Below are 18,177 nucleotides of genomic sequence, written 5' to 3'. Positions count from 1 at the left end.
TCCAATCGTCTTAAAGTGGATATTCAGCGAGTAATGCCGATGTGCCTGTATGTCAAATAGTAGGATAATCTATGCTCATTAGTGAACGTGAGACATTGCTACTGCAATGTACGAGGGCCATTTCAAAAGATGTACACTCGGTATGTTTACCTCTTTTTGAAAGAACGAACTAACTTTATTTCAGTGGCCCAACCTTTGTATAAATGTATTCTCGTGTAGTAGTATTCGTGTCTCTCTCTTTCTTTCTCCCTCCTTTTCTCTCTCTCCCCTTCTTTCTACCCTTTTGTTTTTCCCTCTTCCCTTTCTTAGATTTCTTTTTCCATGTGTCTTTTCTCCCTCTTTTTTCTATATTTCTTTGTCCCTACCTTCCTCTTTCTTTAATTCTCTCTCTCTCTCTCTCTCTCTCTCTCTCTCTCTCTCTCTGTGTGTGTGTGTGTGTGTGTGTGTGTGTGTGTTTTCTTCTCGTTCTTCATTAGAGACATCCTAAACAGCAGTGAATCGTTTCCACGGAGTGATTTATTCACTTTTGTGACAAATCTGTATCGGGGGCTCATGTCAGGACTGTATGGAGGATGAGGAATCAGTTCCCATCCACACTTTTCCAGAATATATATATCTTGCTGTACGGGCAAAATGCAGCTTGTAGTGGTCTTGGAAAAATTAGAACACCTAGAGCTGTCTTATTTTCTTCTGTTCCAAGCAGGGTTTTTGATAACAGAGACAAGTTAGCCATCAAACGTGCACAAGACGTCCTAGAGTAAATGCTGGTGAAAATTATAGTAACTGGTTGTGTACCGATATGAAATGAGGAATATTGAGCGCAGACCTTGTTCACTTCCTTCATCAATATTTTTGATTGATTGATTTGGTCCACTTTATGCACAGTAAGGTTAATCGGGACTAGACCTACAATTTATAATGGGATCCGAACCACTTTGTGCCTCCACTAGGAATCCCCTCGACAATGTGTAGGACCACAAATGACCTAATAGTAGCGTAGATTTTTTTAATCTCTCTTCTGCTCAGGTGGTGAGCTTAGAGCGTTTTGCACCAAGAGAGTATTAACCATTAAGTTACGAGAATATCGTGGAATTTGTTGGAGTGGCTAAGAATTGTGTGCTTTTCAGTGTTATTACAAATTGTCCCACAGTGAGAACACCATTCTTCCGATGCTAAAAAATTGATATCGACTGCGTATTTAACTAGGGTTGTTGCGATTAAGACCCCTCCACGAAATGTTTTCGATCCAAAAATATTTTTATATTTATCATATGTGATAAAATAGCAAAATATGACATTCTAAAAATCTAAAATATCGACTTTCTTCTAAATTGACATCAAATTCCTCTTCATTTAGTTATTTGACAGAGTGTTCCAAATTCAGAATTAGCCATTTTACACTGGAATGTACTAACAACAGACTTGATTTCATTCTTGTTAGCGTCAATTTTCTGACACTTTTGGCTAATCACAAAGATGAGGATGAGTGATGAATTTGATGAAAGGACACCCCCGCTCAGGCCTGGATTCGATCCCAGGGCACCTGGTATTGTAGTGCCCTGTACTAACCACTCCGCCACGAAGATAGGCGTACTAATAACAGAAAATAACAACATGAACAAAAATTACATGCGATAAAGTGGCTTACATATTTTTTACACAGCCACCTTCTAAAACGTGCCTGTTTTTCGAAAAAATGTCTACTTGGTTTGCTGAATTATTGTATTGGCTGGGTAGTGTGTGAAACAGGAAACGCTGGAGCGGTAACGTCGTTGCCTTCCAATAAAGGGATTCGGGGTTCGATACCCGGTGGAGGCACATAGTGGTTCGGATCCCACTTTAAGCTGTAGGTCCAGTAGTCCCGATTAGCCTATCTGTGCATAAAGTGGGCTTAAAACAAAACTCAAACAGGAAACGCTGTATGATGCATAATCTTGGCTTCTGAGAAGCGAAATGTTAATGTATTATTGTAAATCATATTGTAAAACTTACAAAATCAGTATCTCAAAGTCCATATTATGAATGACGGTGTGTAATTTTGAATTGCACTTTTTTTTTCCAAAATTTGGTGTTCATTACTCAGTGAAATGAAACCATATTTCGAGCGGCAAGGAATAGCTAATAGGCGCCCAAAAGACAAACTTAGCCCCCACAATAAAATGGTAGATGCGCCACTTGCTTCAATTTCCTACTATATAGTTATGAATAAAACTCCGCAAATGTAAAACGGAGCCAAAAATTGCCTCTCCAGCTTCAGCTTCCCTCACGTAATGGAGGACAGCGACCGACCAGGGCAAGCGTGAATTAGCTCTGTCAGCAAAAGGCAACGATGCAGCGATGGACGGAATCGGATATAGACAACCGAAGAAATAAAATCTCCATCGATCGTTAATGGCTGCTGGCTGGAGCCAATGGGAGAGGTGGGGGAGGCACAGTGGGAACTTGCATTACATGAGCTTACTCCAAGGTTTTGCCTCGTTGCATCGTTGTGGTTTACTTCTTTAGGCGATATGAAGAGCGTATTCACATAACTTTGAACTAACCATACTCCCACCAAGAGCATGCGAATTGTTTGACTTACGTTACAAATGCTGATAATAGCTCGTATTTTTATAATTAATTACGTATTATTTGTCTACAAATGTACCGTATAAAAACCCCTCGGGTTTTGGGATCGAACTTAGGCTATGACAGCCTAAAGCTACTAGCTTATGTGAGAGGTACGTTTATGGCTTGGGGTAACCCCTGTGAAATAAAGAGAACACTTAAACATTCGATTTTAACACTTCGGTGTTGACTGGTCTGGCAGGGTCGTGAGAATAATAGAAAAGGGTGTTCGTTTACCTGTAGACCTAGATGTGAAGATCGTCTCCTGTGATTGTAGATAAAGCACTCCTGAAATGAAACTAAGATAGCACACTACTCCTCGCTGTAACTCCTATCGTATCAATTGATAACCCGACTATAAATCGGAGGCAACAAACAACTGTGTGGTCGATAGCTTTCTGATTACAACTGGGGCTGAGAAATGGTCTCTTGATCTATTTAAGGGAGATTCAAATTTCCGATCGTTAAAGCCGTTGAGGCAGTTCCATTCTGCCGTTAGCCGTACTTTTTGCCTAAGGCTGGCGTTGCGTTATTTCAACTGATTTCCTGTGGAATCTCGTGTCAGCAGAGATTTCAGATCCACTGAAGATGCTGCTGTATTATGCTTTTAAGAAGCTACCTCCAGCGCTTCAGCCGGATCTCTTGGCGTAGAGATTAGTCTATCGAGTTATAACGCCATAGGTCCCGGGTTCGAGTCACGCCTTCGGCGTGATACGCTAGGATTATATCAAATGCGATATTACTCGTAATGCAGTGAAATTGCTTTTCAATTAGTCATTTTGATATTTGTTAATAACAACCTCTATCTACTTACCACTGTAAGTTATACTCCATTTCTTGTTCTACTACTGAAGTACCTTATCAGTTTCAGTATTCGACGAAAACACAATATTTGCATATTTTGTTCTTCCTTCCAGTGATTGTAATTTTAATATATATTAATAACGCTTGATTCCCATCATTCACAAAATACTGCCCGGGATTAGAATTAGAAATTCTTTATTCATGAACGAAGTTCAGCCTGTAGCTGCTCTACCACAACCCGCAAAATTTGTACAATTAAACAAACAAAAAATACAAAAACAAAATACAATACTACTATAATTCACTATATATTCAATTACATTTATCCCTACTAAATATTTCTGTAACTAACAATATGAAACAGATAAATACAATTTTACTCATTCTCTGGTTCAAGTCTGCTCATATAGCTATTTGGTTCCGTTTTCAACGGAAGCATGCTGAATCTAGTCATGTGTACTAAGCCTCTGCCCCTGATCATCAAGAAGTACTTTTGTCACTGCCTTTTTAAAGGTGTTGTATGTCGCACATGAGGTAGCATCTGGTCGTACCGCATTCCAACAATATGCAGAAGCAGCTTTGAAAGATGACAGGAATATAGATTTTGAAAATTTGTGCAGCTGAAGTTTCGCAGAGTGTCGAATCGTGTAGTTGTGTATTTCATGTCTAAATTGGAGTCTGTCCTTTAAGTATGTCGCTGTTTTTGTTTGTAGAATTTTGAATATTGTGCAGGCTTCGACGTGTCATAGTCAGCCATTTTAAGCTCATATAAGTGGCGCAGTATGTGATCCCTTCGTTTCAAATTAAGCGTAAAAGGTATGCAAGAATTCTGTACTTTTTGTACAATTTTAGCATTCTTTTTATTAAGTTAACGCCATATACCACGTCACAGTAATCGAAGATGGGAAGAACTTGAGATTGTGGTCTTATTAGATATTGAAGAGATACAGAAGAACAAAAGAGTTTCTTTTCCCTATCTTTTATTTGATTAGCCTCATTATAAATGCTAATGTTAATGGATTCCTTAAAGTGACACTAGCATATAGGCTCAAACTCCCTAACACAAATACAGTCTAACTCTGTGAAGAACAATTTGAGCTGTCAAAGTAAGAACCGTTTTATTACAAGAAGTAAATGCAGAACAACAAAATTTTAAATTTGCATTTCTTTTCTATTACCTTTCTGCGTTAATGTAACTGTTGCATGCGAAATGTACTTCTTGTATGGTTGAAGTGAGATAAGAATGTATTTCCCTCCATCTGAACGCCATTTCTTGCGTTGCAGGGACAACGAAAGCGGGAACATCCTTGACAACCTGCTGACCCGGATGGAGCAGTACGCCAACAACCTGGAGGCGCTGGTGGAGGAACGGACGGCCGACTACCTGGAGGAGAAGAGGAAGTGCGAGGAGCTGCTCTTCCAGCTGCTGCCCAAGTAAGTTGCTATGGTGACCCTTCTTCAGTTCTCGTGAGAGCCCTCGTCCGTTGTTGATAAAGCAATCGATGGACAGCATCAGCAATAAAAGAAAAAAATCCATTGTTCCGTAAGTTCAATCGCAAGCAAAGGTGGTTTTTGTAGTTCGGACTAAATTCGCCTTTCCCTGTGAGGAAATTCGTGCAAGGCGGCTGCATAAGGGTGAGACAATTAAATGAAATAAACGGTCATTGGTTGACGAAATGACCTCACTATGGGGAAAATATAGCAAACATAAACTTCATTTCTTCACTAAGCTGTGCTCTCCAACTGTAATGTTCCAATTTCAGTTGCGATGTGGGTATCACAGCGCACTACGACGCCAGAGGTCCCGGGTTCGAACACCGGCCGGAGCATGGGTGTTATTTGCGATATCAATCATTCAATCAATCTAAGTGCAATGCAATCAGACAGCATCAAAATGTGCTTTAATGTAAATGCTGAATTCGTTTTCCAAGTTGATGTGCACCATTGTCTTACGATTGACTTGTTCGAACCATCCGACACTAACATCCGTATTAACCTTTCAGATGGAAGTGTATTCTATTATGAAGTCTGTCATGAAACACGCTACTCAAAATTCCATATTTCCTTTCCTTCTTGCCTTATGCCCCAATACATAGCTACTTTCTTGTGTTCACAGATGTACTATTGGTGTTGATAATTATTGAAGAGGCTTAGTATACAGATCATGACAATAAAAAAATAATAATTGATTAGAATAAAATACATTTGTAATAAAAATAAAGGGTATTATTTTTAATTGCTGTTATACGAAGCCTACCCAAAATTATACAGCTGACAAAAAATGACAGCCACTTGCTAATTATCTTTTTAAAGAAAATAATTGAAATCGTACACCAAATAGAAATAGTCTCTACTAAACTGTTTGCGCCAAGTTCTCCCTGTACTTTCATTTTTTTCAACTTTCAAGAAAACTTCACTCTATCTCTTCAGTAGAAATTAGTTTGGAATATCTCTCCAAAGAATAAAGACGATATCCATTACTTTCTTCTGCCTCTGCGTCTTTCAACCAGTATTGGCCATTTGCCATTCTACAACGACCGGATCCCCACCTGCTGGTCAGTTCCGTAACTTCTCGACCATTCCGCGTATTTCAGTTTCGCTCCACCCAAGGAAGTAATATATATTTTACGAAACAGCCTCTGGAATTGGCAAAGAGTACACGAGACAAAGAAAGAACCGGTTCCTACTCTGCATCATCAGTTTATCTCTTTTTCTCTTTCTCCCACGGCCCACACTTCCCTGAAATTTTCACGAGAAGGCAGCGTCTCCGGATGGATGTTCTACACGACAGGCGGGATGGCCCGACGCTTGTTCTTCACTTTCTAACCCAGGGCGATGACGTCACCAAAATCAATGTCCCCGGATGGGCTGTTTGAAGAAGCGTTATTGATGGAGTCGAAACTAAAGCGGAGATTCCTGTGTCCGCCCAGGTGTTAAGACAAGATAAGCATCGTCAGAGGGAACTTTCGAAGTGTTTGTTTGTTTGCGTGCTTGTTTCAGACCTCTCGGTTCAATAGACTGACATAGAGAAGGTCATATCTTTTTCTAGCGACGAGATTCCTTGTAGCGCAGCTGTCACATGTCCAAGTTTAAGCTTTGATCGACAAGTCCAAAGTAAGCATTTAGAGGACCATAGAGTACATCAAAGTCGCCAGATATTACTGGGTTGAATCGAAGAGATGTTGACTAAGCAGTAGTGATACAATCATATTAAGATAGATTAAAATATTATAGTAAATCCCTGAAGAAAATGAAGGAAACAGCATAATACAGTTCTTCATTTAAATATTACTACAAAGATTGATTTGGATTGTTTTACTTCGTTTTTCTGCCACTTTTGGCTAATCGCGAAGATGAGAATGATTGGATGAAATTGAAGACGCATTCACAAAGAACACCCAAGCCAAGGTTGGGATTCTAACCCGCGACCCCTAGCACGCTGTGATGACCACTCTTCCACGTAGGTCGGCGCATGACAAAGAAAAAGAAAAAGTTGAAGCACTCCCCTGTGGAATGTGGAGATAAATCTTAACACATTCTCGATTTCGGCCTTAGCGGGGACTATGCACACCCTTAACATTTTAGTTCACACTGCTGCAACTTTTATTAAACCCAAGACTCACTTACAAAGAGACATTAGCGGGCAAATTTCCACACGAGATCATTCACACTAGTAATCGAACCCGGCTCTTGTGCGTAGCAGTCAGACGTCTTATCGAACTTCGAAGGTTGTTGATCTATCAATTCGACGCTCATAAGTAAGGATATAAACAGCAAACTTTTCCGTTTATATCCAGTTTAGAGCTCGCTCAAGCCAAGAACGTCCGTGATTTCAACTTTGACGCTAGTCAGCGAACCTACACTGCGTGCAAGCAGGCGATACCGATGCTCAGTAGCCTTTCTACACTTATGCCCGAACGGCAAATAGCACGGTGTGGGCGAAGAATAACCTGCAACGTCAGAGTTGAGACTCGCTTTAGATATGTGCATAGATTTTGGTGTGCATAGGAAGAAGTTTCATATTTGTGATTTAAATATTGCTTTTTCATGCTTTATTATTATTATTTCGAAGTCATATGTAGTTATATTCCTTAACGCATAAACGAAGATAGTCCACATCAGCAAATAGACAATGTAAACAATATATCATCCAAAATAGGCGTAAAACCTCGAAAGAGATTGTACTCGCAACCTATTTGTGTGCATCTTTGAGTAGTTTAGGTTACTTCTGTACCTCTTTCAATTAATCGCAACGATGAGGATGATTGATTGATTGATTGATTTGGTGTTTTAAGTCCACTTTATGCACAGTAAGGCTAATCGGGACTGGACCTACAGTTTAAAGTGGGATCCACAACGATGAGGATGAATAGTGAACTGAAGAAGTAAATGAAGGAACAAACACACCTTACTCAAGATTCGAACCTACGACTCTAGGTTTCGTAGTGCACTGCGTAAACCACTCCGCCAAGAACATTGGCAGTTTGTGCTTACGAGATTTCTAAAGCTTACTTAACAAATGTCATTCAAAATGACACTTTGTCTTCAAAACAGCATTCGTGTTTTGTTTTTGTTTTTTTACTACGTACAAAAATAAGCCAATCTAAATCACGCATGGATTTACGTGTAGATGTGGACGTCCGTCCACAGAATCAGAATTCTTACGTTTCCTTTCCTGCGAATGCAAACCTAGAAATAAAAAAGTAACAATGTAATTACTATTTTAATTCATATTTAATGCAACGTACACGCTGTGGTTTCAAACACCATCTTATCCCGTTGCTCGCTTACTTCCTCATCCAGTAAAAAAACCAATTAAGAGGGATTTACAATTTAATCCCGTCATTCCAGAATAACGTAGGGGGATTTGTACATTATTCAACCGGGGAGTCTGAGTTGATTTAACAGTGGTCTGTGAATAGGCATTGTGTAAGTCCTTTGTTACCCATTGTTGTGAGAGCGTCCACTATATGGGATTTGTGTATTCGTTTCCACGGGTGTCTCTAAGTGAAGAGAATGGGGCTAATATGGCGCAGCGCGTGGAACGCTGGGTAATAAATCCCACCACCGTTCCAAGCAGCTCGTTACCGGCTATTCGCTCTGAAAACAAATGCGTTGCCTTAGTTACGTTTGTTAAGGAGCTATTCAGTTCTGGAGGATGTTTTTCCTTCCTGCAGGGGAAATTGTAAAGTGAGGCTGTCTTCTTTCTTCTTCCAGTAACCCATCGTATCTTCAGTCAGTTTTCCTATTTCGTGCTTTCAAGATTCTTTGGCGGGGTTTTGCATTTGTTTTGACTACTTTACAATCGCTTCCCTGCCTCACTAGATTAGCCGCGAAGTGGTGAAGCACGGCCAAAATGTTTAAATGACGTGGTGACCAAGGCTATACGTTGGTAGGAATCACAACCCCCATTGGCCTAGGTTTTGTAAAAAACTGAAAAGGTCAAATATAGAAAAAGATTGTAAAATATAGGGACGACTGCTAGAAAAAAGACATGGCACACCTACAATCATACCACTTTTGAAATTCCTTGTAATAGCGCTTTAAAAAATACGGTTACAACTACCACACCATGATACGAGTATATTTAGTTCCTTCAATTTCTATGCAATTTCACCTGGAATCTGGAGGCCTCCGGGACTGTTGTCCGATAAAATCCTTTCTCACTTCCTCGAATACCAGCATAACTGTAGGCCCAGTCTTATTCGTCTGAGCTTATAGTGGACTTATAACATCGCTGGTTTGTTAAATGCAAGATATAAGTTACGGAGGCACCCAATTATCAAGATAATATTGCAACATCTATGATACTCTAAACACCATACTTTCTGAGTAGCAGGTCGAGCTTAGATTGAGTTTGTTTCTAAGTTCACTTTATGCACAAAAGGCTAATCGGGACAGGCTTAGATTGGTGACATCCAATCGGAAGTCCTGTTAATCCCCCCTCCACATGTTTTCAAATACAAACAAAAAAGGTAAAAAAAAAAAGAACTCGTTTCATGAGAAAATACTACTTTGAAAATTGCCAGGTGTTTTGCAGTACATTGACGATTTACAAAGAAATTCAACCACTTTTTCTTGCTCACTCAGCCCGAAAAACAAGTGTTTCTGTTAAAGCCACATCAAATTACGCATTTTTACTAGAAAGTATTGGTGTTATATTAAATTAATATTCTTGTTAGTTTGCAATAGTGTCAAATTTGTTTTCCTCTAAAGAAATAATTCCAAAAGAAGTAAATGTCTGCAAAGATTCGCAGGAGGCACTAAATTTTATTCTCACTCCAGGCTTAGATATCTCTAGTAGAGGCTCTGTGTATGTACAAATATGGTTTAATGTTTCTTATTAAAACTAAAATTAGCGTGTTTTATATGTTTGTCTAATATAATAAAAATTCACGTTAACATAAAAATTATTTTTTATATTGTTTAATTTTACTCGCAAGAAATGGAAATACATTCTGATTGTGATTCTGGTACCCCACCTGGAAACATTTCTGCAACAATGCAATGCAAATATTTATTGCAGTTATTTCGCAAAATAAATCTTGGTACATAAATAATGTGTGGGCTTCTTCGATGGTGAAGTGGTAACATTGTCACATTGTATTCAAGGGTTTTGGATTTGATACTCAGTGGGAACACATGGTGATTCAAATCGTACTTTAAAATGTATACCCAGTCCACTGGCGTACCCAGTGGAGGCTGAAGTGGCTTCGGTCCCACCCCGAAATTTTTAGAAAATAAAAATTGCAAATGAAGGTAATAAAGTCGGAAATAAAAACTTAAAATAACCCCCGATAACCATTTTTGTGTTTGACTAACTTTTAAAACGAAGGTTTAAAATGGTAATTGGAGCTCATATCTGATGAAATTAAACTCCAACAACGGGGTATCACCAAAATTGATATACGCCAATATATTATATGATGCAAGCAAATATTTAATCTATCTCTGTTCAGTAAAGATTAGGTTCATAACACTGAACCCGCGTTCGCATTCAGCTGTAGATATTGGTACAATTTTAATTTAATTCGCATAATCCTTGAGTGAGGTGGAAATTTATTTTGGATTTTGTTTATAGATGTGAAAATATTTAACTAGTGACACACATATGTTTTCACTTACATTAAAGTTCACCTGAAATGTCTCCATAAAACACACGATCATCTACAAGCCATGGGTGCGTGCATTTAATAGGACTACATGCGAAAAGAGACCTAAGTTTTCGAACCGGCTATTCATATTGTGCACCAAAAATTGATAAAATTACTTTCGAACGTATGGTTTTACTCTAATTCCTGAATTACCGTCCTCCTAAGCGATGAATCAATCGTTTTCAATGTTTCGAGATATAATATATAATATTATATATATAATATATCTCCAGTACCTCGTAGATGAAAAATGTTTCTGGGCCACTGTTTATGCACCATCCAAGTTCATAAGCCCCCGCCCCCCCCCCCCCCCGAAGCAAAATCCTGGGTATGCCAGTGACCCAGTCCCAGGTAGCCTATCTGTGCATAAAGTGGACTAACAAACCAAACTGAAATAATGGTGTACAACTATGCCATGCTCTGTAATGCTGTGTTGGTGTATAACTAGAAATAAATGTACAGTCACATGTAACAGTGGGGCATGTCACATTTTTCAAGTTTCAAAATACGCTAAAAAAATGTCCCATGACTTGGGATTTCAAACAGTGGCGATGCTACATAAAGGGCAACTAGGGCACTGCCCCACAACAATTTTAACATAAAAAGTTCATCTGAAGAGACGATCGGTATATACGCGTAAATATTTTTTTTTGTTTTTTCCCTCAACCCCTACGTTGCTGCAACCAGACTTACAGGGTATGCACCCTGTGCGAGGTTAATATATTTCTACGTCCTGTTGGAGAGAGTAAAATCTCGGCTCTGCCCCGGAGACGTGACGTCACTGACTGATCCAAACATTTACAGCATAGTCAAGGGACGGTCCCCTCACAATGGAAAAGCGCAAAATTCGTAGCCGTCTCTGGGCAGTGAACGAGGTGCCCTGCCCATTCATGTTTGCCTAGTTCAGCGTTCAGTGTTTCCAACGCTTGGCAGGCAGTTCATTCGTTCTTCCAGCCTGCAGCAATAAGATAGAAAAAAATCCCTCGAATGCTTTTCTTCGCGCTTGTTCCGGCGACCTGAAAAGTTGACAACACTTTTTATTGCACAAACTAGTCCCTCGTATTTTTAAAAAGATCCTCCTTTCTTCCCATTGTAATACGGATTTGGATTTGAGTTAGTGTGTGAGTTTGCATTGCGTTCCGTCTGTGCGTATTGGTCGCTTACGAAATAATTAGTTTTTCGCGATTTTATAGTTACTGTACGTGTTTATTTATTTGTGTAATTGTGTCTGTGTTCCAGCAACTTGACATGCAGAATATCTTCGTAAGTATAAACGAACTTTTTGGGGGTACATGGCCAATGTAAAGTGTTGTAACTGAACTTAACGCTGCATCATCTTCCTACTTAGTCATTGATATTAGTGGATACTTGGTGAATATGACATTGAATCATGTAGAAACTTTAATATCTACGCCTTTCAATTCATTGACAATGGAAGAGAAACTGCAGTGTAACATTTTTCTAATCATTCCAGTATCTACCCAATGTTTAGTTACTGCAAGCGTATAGGGTTCCGACGTCAGTATTCGAGTTGTTTTTTTTTATTTATGTAATTTGTTCCATGTGTTGCTGATTTTTCGTATTCCTACGTAGTGAGTATTTAATGCTCTTTGGAGAGATATCTTGATCAGAATGTTAATTTTATTCCAAATTGTTCGAACAATTTACTTACTCCATATCAAGAAACTCCCCTCAAAAACCTTAAAGAGGAATATAGAGGTAAACTGCCCCCCCTTCCCCTTCCCAAAAGAAAAATGTGCCCTGCCTGACTGAAAAGGCACGCGCCGCCCCTGATTTCAAATGATATTTTTGCCAAAGTAATAGTTTTTTTGCTTGAAGAATAACCACTTAAGAATTGTGGTTTTTGATAGGTGTTTCGATAATTTTAAATTTGCCTTATTCAGTACTCTTTATGAAAAAATATGAGTAAAATTGGCCTAAAATCTTCAAAAATAAGCCTTAGGTAATTGCATTTATATACGTATATCATCCAAAAATTAAGAGTGATAGTGGATTGCATTTTTCATATATACTGTTCCTGATGGAACAAACTAAATTCTGTTGGGTGAAAGGCCCATGACCAGTAGAGGTGCTTGGGTGCCAAAATTGGGGGAGGGGGCCAAGGAGAGTTTACTTTCTCTTGATAGACAATGCTTAGCATTAAGAGGCCATAGTGCGAGGAAGCTGCCATAATAATACATATTGTTTCCAGCAGCAAAAGAAAGTAGTCTGTAGTGGTTGTTTTGCCCACAATCCAGTGTTCAGCTCAGGGCACATTCAGCAAAAAGATAATCCAGAAACTCTTGCTCAGATGACAGTGATGAGAAGAGAGATGGTGTCTCAACATATTGTTGACTTGAGCGCTACATACTTTGACATGCTGTGGGTGTCTCTGTACGTCCAAGGAAAAACGCCTTGTGTACTTCTTCCCTGTTGGAGGCCACAGACTAATCTCATATGTGAACCTGTGTTGATATCTAAACTGACTTGAGTAGAAGCAAAGTCATTCATTGACGAACTCATGCAAGTTTCACGTTGACTCGGTCATTGTCAGGGTCTTGTGCGTGAAACAAGCGTCAGAGGCAGTGGGTAGAAGCTCTAAACATGAGAAATGAGAAGCAAGTCTGTGGCTTATTTCCAAGAACAACTCATTGTAAGACTTGATGAAATTGTTTAAATATATTTTTCATTGCGATGTTTGCAGTGCTTTTTAAATTATTATAAAGATATGTTCTATGCTTCCCAAGATATGTTCTTTGAAGAGAGATATATTTCTTTAACATTATTTGACATTCTGAGGAGTTAAATTCTTAGTTTTCCAAGAGCAGTTTATGTGATTTTTAATAAAATGTGGATTAACCAAGCTAAATTGTTAAATCGCAAAACTACAAAGACTACTTTTTCATGTCCACATACATATTTTTAAAACACCTTCATTGAAGACGAAATAATTTTCACCCTCCAAATGGCATGCGTCAGTGTACCAACCAGCATTAAAGGTTGAAGTGTTTGCATATTCTGGAGCTAAAAACGTTTGTATTTCTGATGCTCTTGTGAAGTGCAACAAAACTTTATTTTCAAATATTCACCATCTCCTAAAAGTACTAACCCGAGCCCCTTTGCACAAGGACATTCAGGTTTTCCACATGCCAGCCAGATATCCCATACAATCGGTGTCATAAAAAATTTACTTATTTAAATAATCTCGATATATGTACATTTTGTAGGAAATATGAGTTGTGCACTATAATTTGAAATAAAATATGTGAAAGTTGTTCTTAATAGTTGTTTGATTTTTCAGGTCAGTTGCAACACAATTGATAATTGGTCAGTCTGTGGTAGCAGAATCTTATGATGGTGTCACAATATATTTCAGTGACATTGTTGGATTCACAGCTCTCTCTGCAGAAAGTACGCCTTTGCAGGTAAGTGTTTGTGTGTAGAGGTGCGATCTCCTTTAAAAACTTATTTTCTTCGTCTTAAGTGAAATTGTTAGTCTAACACAAGGGCACGAAAACTTTTTTTATGCATGGCCAGCATGCACTTGAGCAAGCCATCACGAATCATGTAATTATATTAAAGAAAATCAACGTTATTTTATGGGTACTTTATGCCAATGTAAGCTAATTTGAACTGGATCTACAGCTTAAAGTGGGATAGAAACCACTGTGTGGCATTCTTTTACCATAGGTCGAATTCAGAACCCCTTGATTACAAGGGGACATCTTAACACTATGTCATTGGAGATCTTACATATCAGATGATGCATAACAAACTACTCATGCCAAATATGTATAATTTCATATACAAGTGTTTTCTCAACATGCACCAAATGGTTGCACGTAAGATGGCAGTCTCACAGAATGAGCTTTGGGTTGATTTTGTAGGACTATGAGCAAAGGTTCCCTCCCTTGTTGCACAACAGCATTGAAAACATAGGAGCAGTGGCGGCTGCTTTATACGTGCTACTGTGCTATAGCACATCACTCGATTTGCTAAAATGAAAAGAAAAAGGGACACATTTCATAGATTCAAAAAGTTCAGTAAAACACTGAAGTGAAATGAAACTTCTCACATTAAGAAGCTCAAAAATTTGCAGCACGCTATCCGCACGCTGATAACCTACAACAAATACCAGGCTATTTATTGGCTTCATAGCACGTTTTTGCCCACCTTGAGGTGTGCCTGAATGCCCCTCGGTTCTTACGAGGTAGGTAGGGTCTCAGCCAATCAGCTCGGGAAAACCATCTCCTAGCATGCTTCCCAGATCCACAGCCCAGTAAGTGTTGTTATCTCAGTAAAGAAGAAAATTTGCGGATAGCTTTACAGATTTTGACACAATTTTTTTTTCGCGCAGTTCATTGTCAAGCAGTGGCGTATGGGGAGTTGATGGGGCTACATCCCATCTCGAAATTTTGAGCAGTAAAGAACTCGAAACACCCCTCAAAATGATCTCCGATTTCAATTTTTGTCTTTGAATAGCTTTTAAAATGAAGATTTAAAGCCGTGATTGCAAAATATGTTACAGTTTATTTCGCCCCTACCTAGAAAGTAGTTATGTGACACCGACTTTTACAATTCCAACCCACTCTGAAAAAAAATCTGCATACGCTAGTGGCTCCAAGTGAGTGTGTAAATGTGTATGTGTTTGGGGGGGGGGATAATTGTAAATGCAAGAAACAATATCTACCTGTAGCACGCAGCTTTGAAATGTTACGTGCCGCTGCTGCATAGGAGCATCCTTGGGATTTGATCTTGCAAACAGAACAACCAGCCTCAACATTTAATGATACAAGCCCAAATGGTAGGCATACTACAATAAGCTTTACCATTTGGCATGAAAATGAATTGCTTTGTTTTTGCAGATTTCGTTCCATGATTTTATGAAAAGACCATTGACACTTGTAGAGATATAAGATACTACTCTGGCACTCCATAAGTCAAACAATGAAATGCTTTTGAAGAAATGTTTATTTGCTTACAAAGTTCCAAAGTCCTTTTGAAGAATTGAAGAACCCTGAATTAAATCCATCTCTTGTGTTGTGTCAAATGTGGATAACGTGAATTATAAGCCACTGAGAAAACATCATTTTATTGTGATTATTATTAGTATTATTCTATTTGCATACATGAATTACAATGAGATGATACTGATTTGAAGGAGACCTTGTGGAATAAGTCATAAAAATTTCAAATCGTTTTTCGTTATTCCAGTCCTGGAACTTTTTATAACCTCCCCCCCCCCTTTATATAGTAAAGAACCTCAATTTTTTTGCTCTCTGTATTTGATTTATGTTACATCATATGAGATAATATATGCTTGAATTGCTAGTATGACTATGGGTGTTAAAAAATATGTGATTTTGCAATGAGTAATTCAACCAATGCTCAGATATATTCTGAAAGTTCTTGGTTGAATCTTACAATTACTGTTCTGTATGCAAATTGAGTTTCAGTCACTTGATAATTTCAATTTGAATCCAATCTTGCTTCGCTACGTCTGAAGAAAATTAGTTCCTCTTCACCGGATTTTGGATTCCACACCTGGCAGCCTGAAGACAGATGGGGGACATTCGGGAGCCAGGAAAATTAAAGCGAAAGCTTTCATAGCTGCAGATTTCGTTATAACTTAATTAGCAGAGACACTTGGAGGCAGCTAAATCATGAATTTAAAAAAAGGCAAGACTAATTGCTGAAACTTAAAGGAATGATTCAAAATGCCTCTGCATTTGTAATAGAGAAGAGCATATGCCAAGATGATAAATGGAAAACAGAGAGGGAGAGAGAGAGCATAGAAGGATCAAATAGAACATTAATGTTTGAGAGAAAAGAAATTCAAAACTGCTGGAACGGTATGTGAGAAGATACAGAAAGAATACGCTATGTTCATATCAGACCTAACAAGCTTGTGATTAATACATAAAATCCAATTGTTTGACAATTGTTGCCAGATTTTGTAAGACATTTGAAATGAACAAAATTGATTCTATTTTTAGGTATATTATTAAATTGTTGTCCTAATCAGGGCTCAAAGTGGAAATTTCTAGGTGGGGGAATGCTTGGTCAAGTTTGGGGATATGTAGGGTTGCTTGTGTGCTTAAATGAAGTAGGGGGATGAGGAAGCTTGTTGGGGGATACTTTATGCAAATTTTCTTAATTAGGGGATAGCATCGCCAACTTTCTCCCCTAACTCCTTTTTGAGCATTGGTCTTAATTTTCCTAGGTGCAAGTCAATATAGTATACAATGCCATTGGAACAAGTGCTCGAAGTGGGAGGAACATGGGGGATGCTATCCGTCCAGTTAAGAAAATGTTCATGAAGCATCCCTCCAACAAAAATAATTTGCATAAGCATCCTCCACTTATCACCAAACTCGATCAAGCATCCCCCAGCTAGGAACTTCGACTTCAAGCACTGATTTGAACATATTGATTTACTATAATCTGCTGTGTATGGTAAGACTTGGTACAATAAAACTTGGTGTTACTGTGAAACACTCACTGTTTCCACCCTGGATCAGCATCTCAACACACAACCAAGTAAACTCAGGAACAGCATCACTCTTCTATAAGTTAGTTCACATTCTCACATATAAGAGGGCAAAAAGATGTTATTTTTTTTAAAAAAATGAGTTCAAATATCATCCATCATCTTTCAAGTGTATTATTTTTTTTATGAATATGAACTATTGAAAAATCAAAAGATGTACGTAAAACACAAGTAGCAATAATAGCTTTCTTTCTGTATGGTATCACTCCCTCCTTACTCTTTGTGTTTTTGTAATAGTAGAATGTGTAAAAAGAAAAACAGTGCATGTTCTGAGTTATTGTTAAACTGCATCAATGCTGTTTATAACAATTAAATCTTTCTTAACAGGTTGTTGATCTTCTGAACTGTCTCTACACATGTTTTGACTCAACAATAGAAATTTTTGATGTGTACAAGGCAAGTATAGTTGTTCAAATTTATATTTATCTGCTTCTATATGACTTACATTGTACTTACCAACATTTTGGACCTTGTAAAGTTTTGAAATCAAAATATTCTGAATGAGCTTTATGTGTGTGGGGGGGGGGAGTTAGTTAGTTTGAGGTTTTATTCATTAGAGGAACATGCAATTTTCTTGCATTCATTGCATTATATTAAATTTTAGCAAAAACACTTAAATATAATACATAGCTCCAGCCCTTTATAATATTTATTACATTGTTTCACCGTCCTGATCCCGAATTTTTAGAATCCCAAATGGTCAGGAAATTCCAAAGGACCATGTTTAAAAGTGATTAATTCTCAATGTTTTCTGCGTTGTAATTGTCTGTAAATTCTCGGAAATTGTTAGTTTTTATTCCAGAGGTGCAAACAACAATCACTTAAGGGAAAATGGGTTGTAGAATTAGAGATTTCCACAGTGTTGAGAATTGCAAATTTTTCCCATCCCGAATGTTGGGATTTAACAAAATTCCCATGCCGACAAAAATATATCTGTCCCGTAGACCCCTATTTATTACACATGTACTTAACATATATCTCACATAATTTTACTGATAAATTGTACAATTACTTACATTTTAAAAAGTGCTCTGGTATTCAGATTAATCTTCTTTATATAAA

General features: G+C 38.1%; 1 protein-coding gene across 2 annotated transcripts in view; it reads left to right on the top strand.

Moving 5' to 3' along the window:
- The window catches only part of LOC146003964 (atrial natriuretic peptide receptor 1), a 1,164,278-nt gene that overhangs the window by 1,130,230 nt on the left and 15,871 nt on the right, over positions 1 to 18,177 (top strand). For both annotated transcript variants that reach the window (XM_083142500.1, XM_083142491.1), the window contains exons 16-18: positions 4,696 to 4,845; positions 13,867 to 13,990; positions 17,443 to 17,511. In XM_083142500.1, the coding sequence (XP_082998626.1) occupies positions 4,696 to 4,845; positions 13,867 to 13,990; positions 17,443 to 17,511 (343 nt within the window). The remainder of the gene's footprint in view (positions 1 to 4,695; positions 4,846 to 13,866; positions 13,991 to 17,442; positions 17,512 to 18,177) is intronic.

Source organism: Lepisma saccharinum, chromosome 1 (assembly GCF_977018435.1).
Source record: "Lepisma saccharinum chromosome 1, izLepSacc3.1, whole genome shotgun sequence".
In the NCBI taxonomy this organism is placed as follows: domain Eukaryota; kingdom Metazoa; phylum Arthropoda; class Insecta; order Zygentoma; family Lepismatidae; genus Lepisma; species Lepisma saccharinum.
Note: the sequence above shows the minus strand (reverse complement) of the source record. Positions and strands in the feature narration are given on the sequence as shown.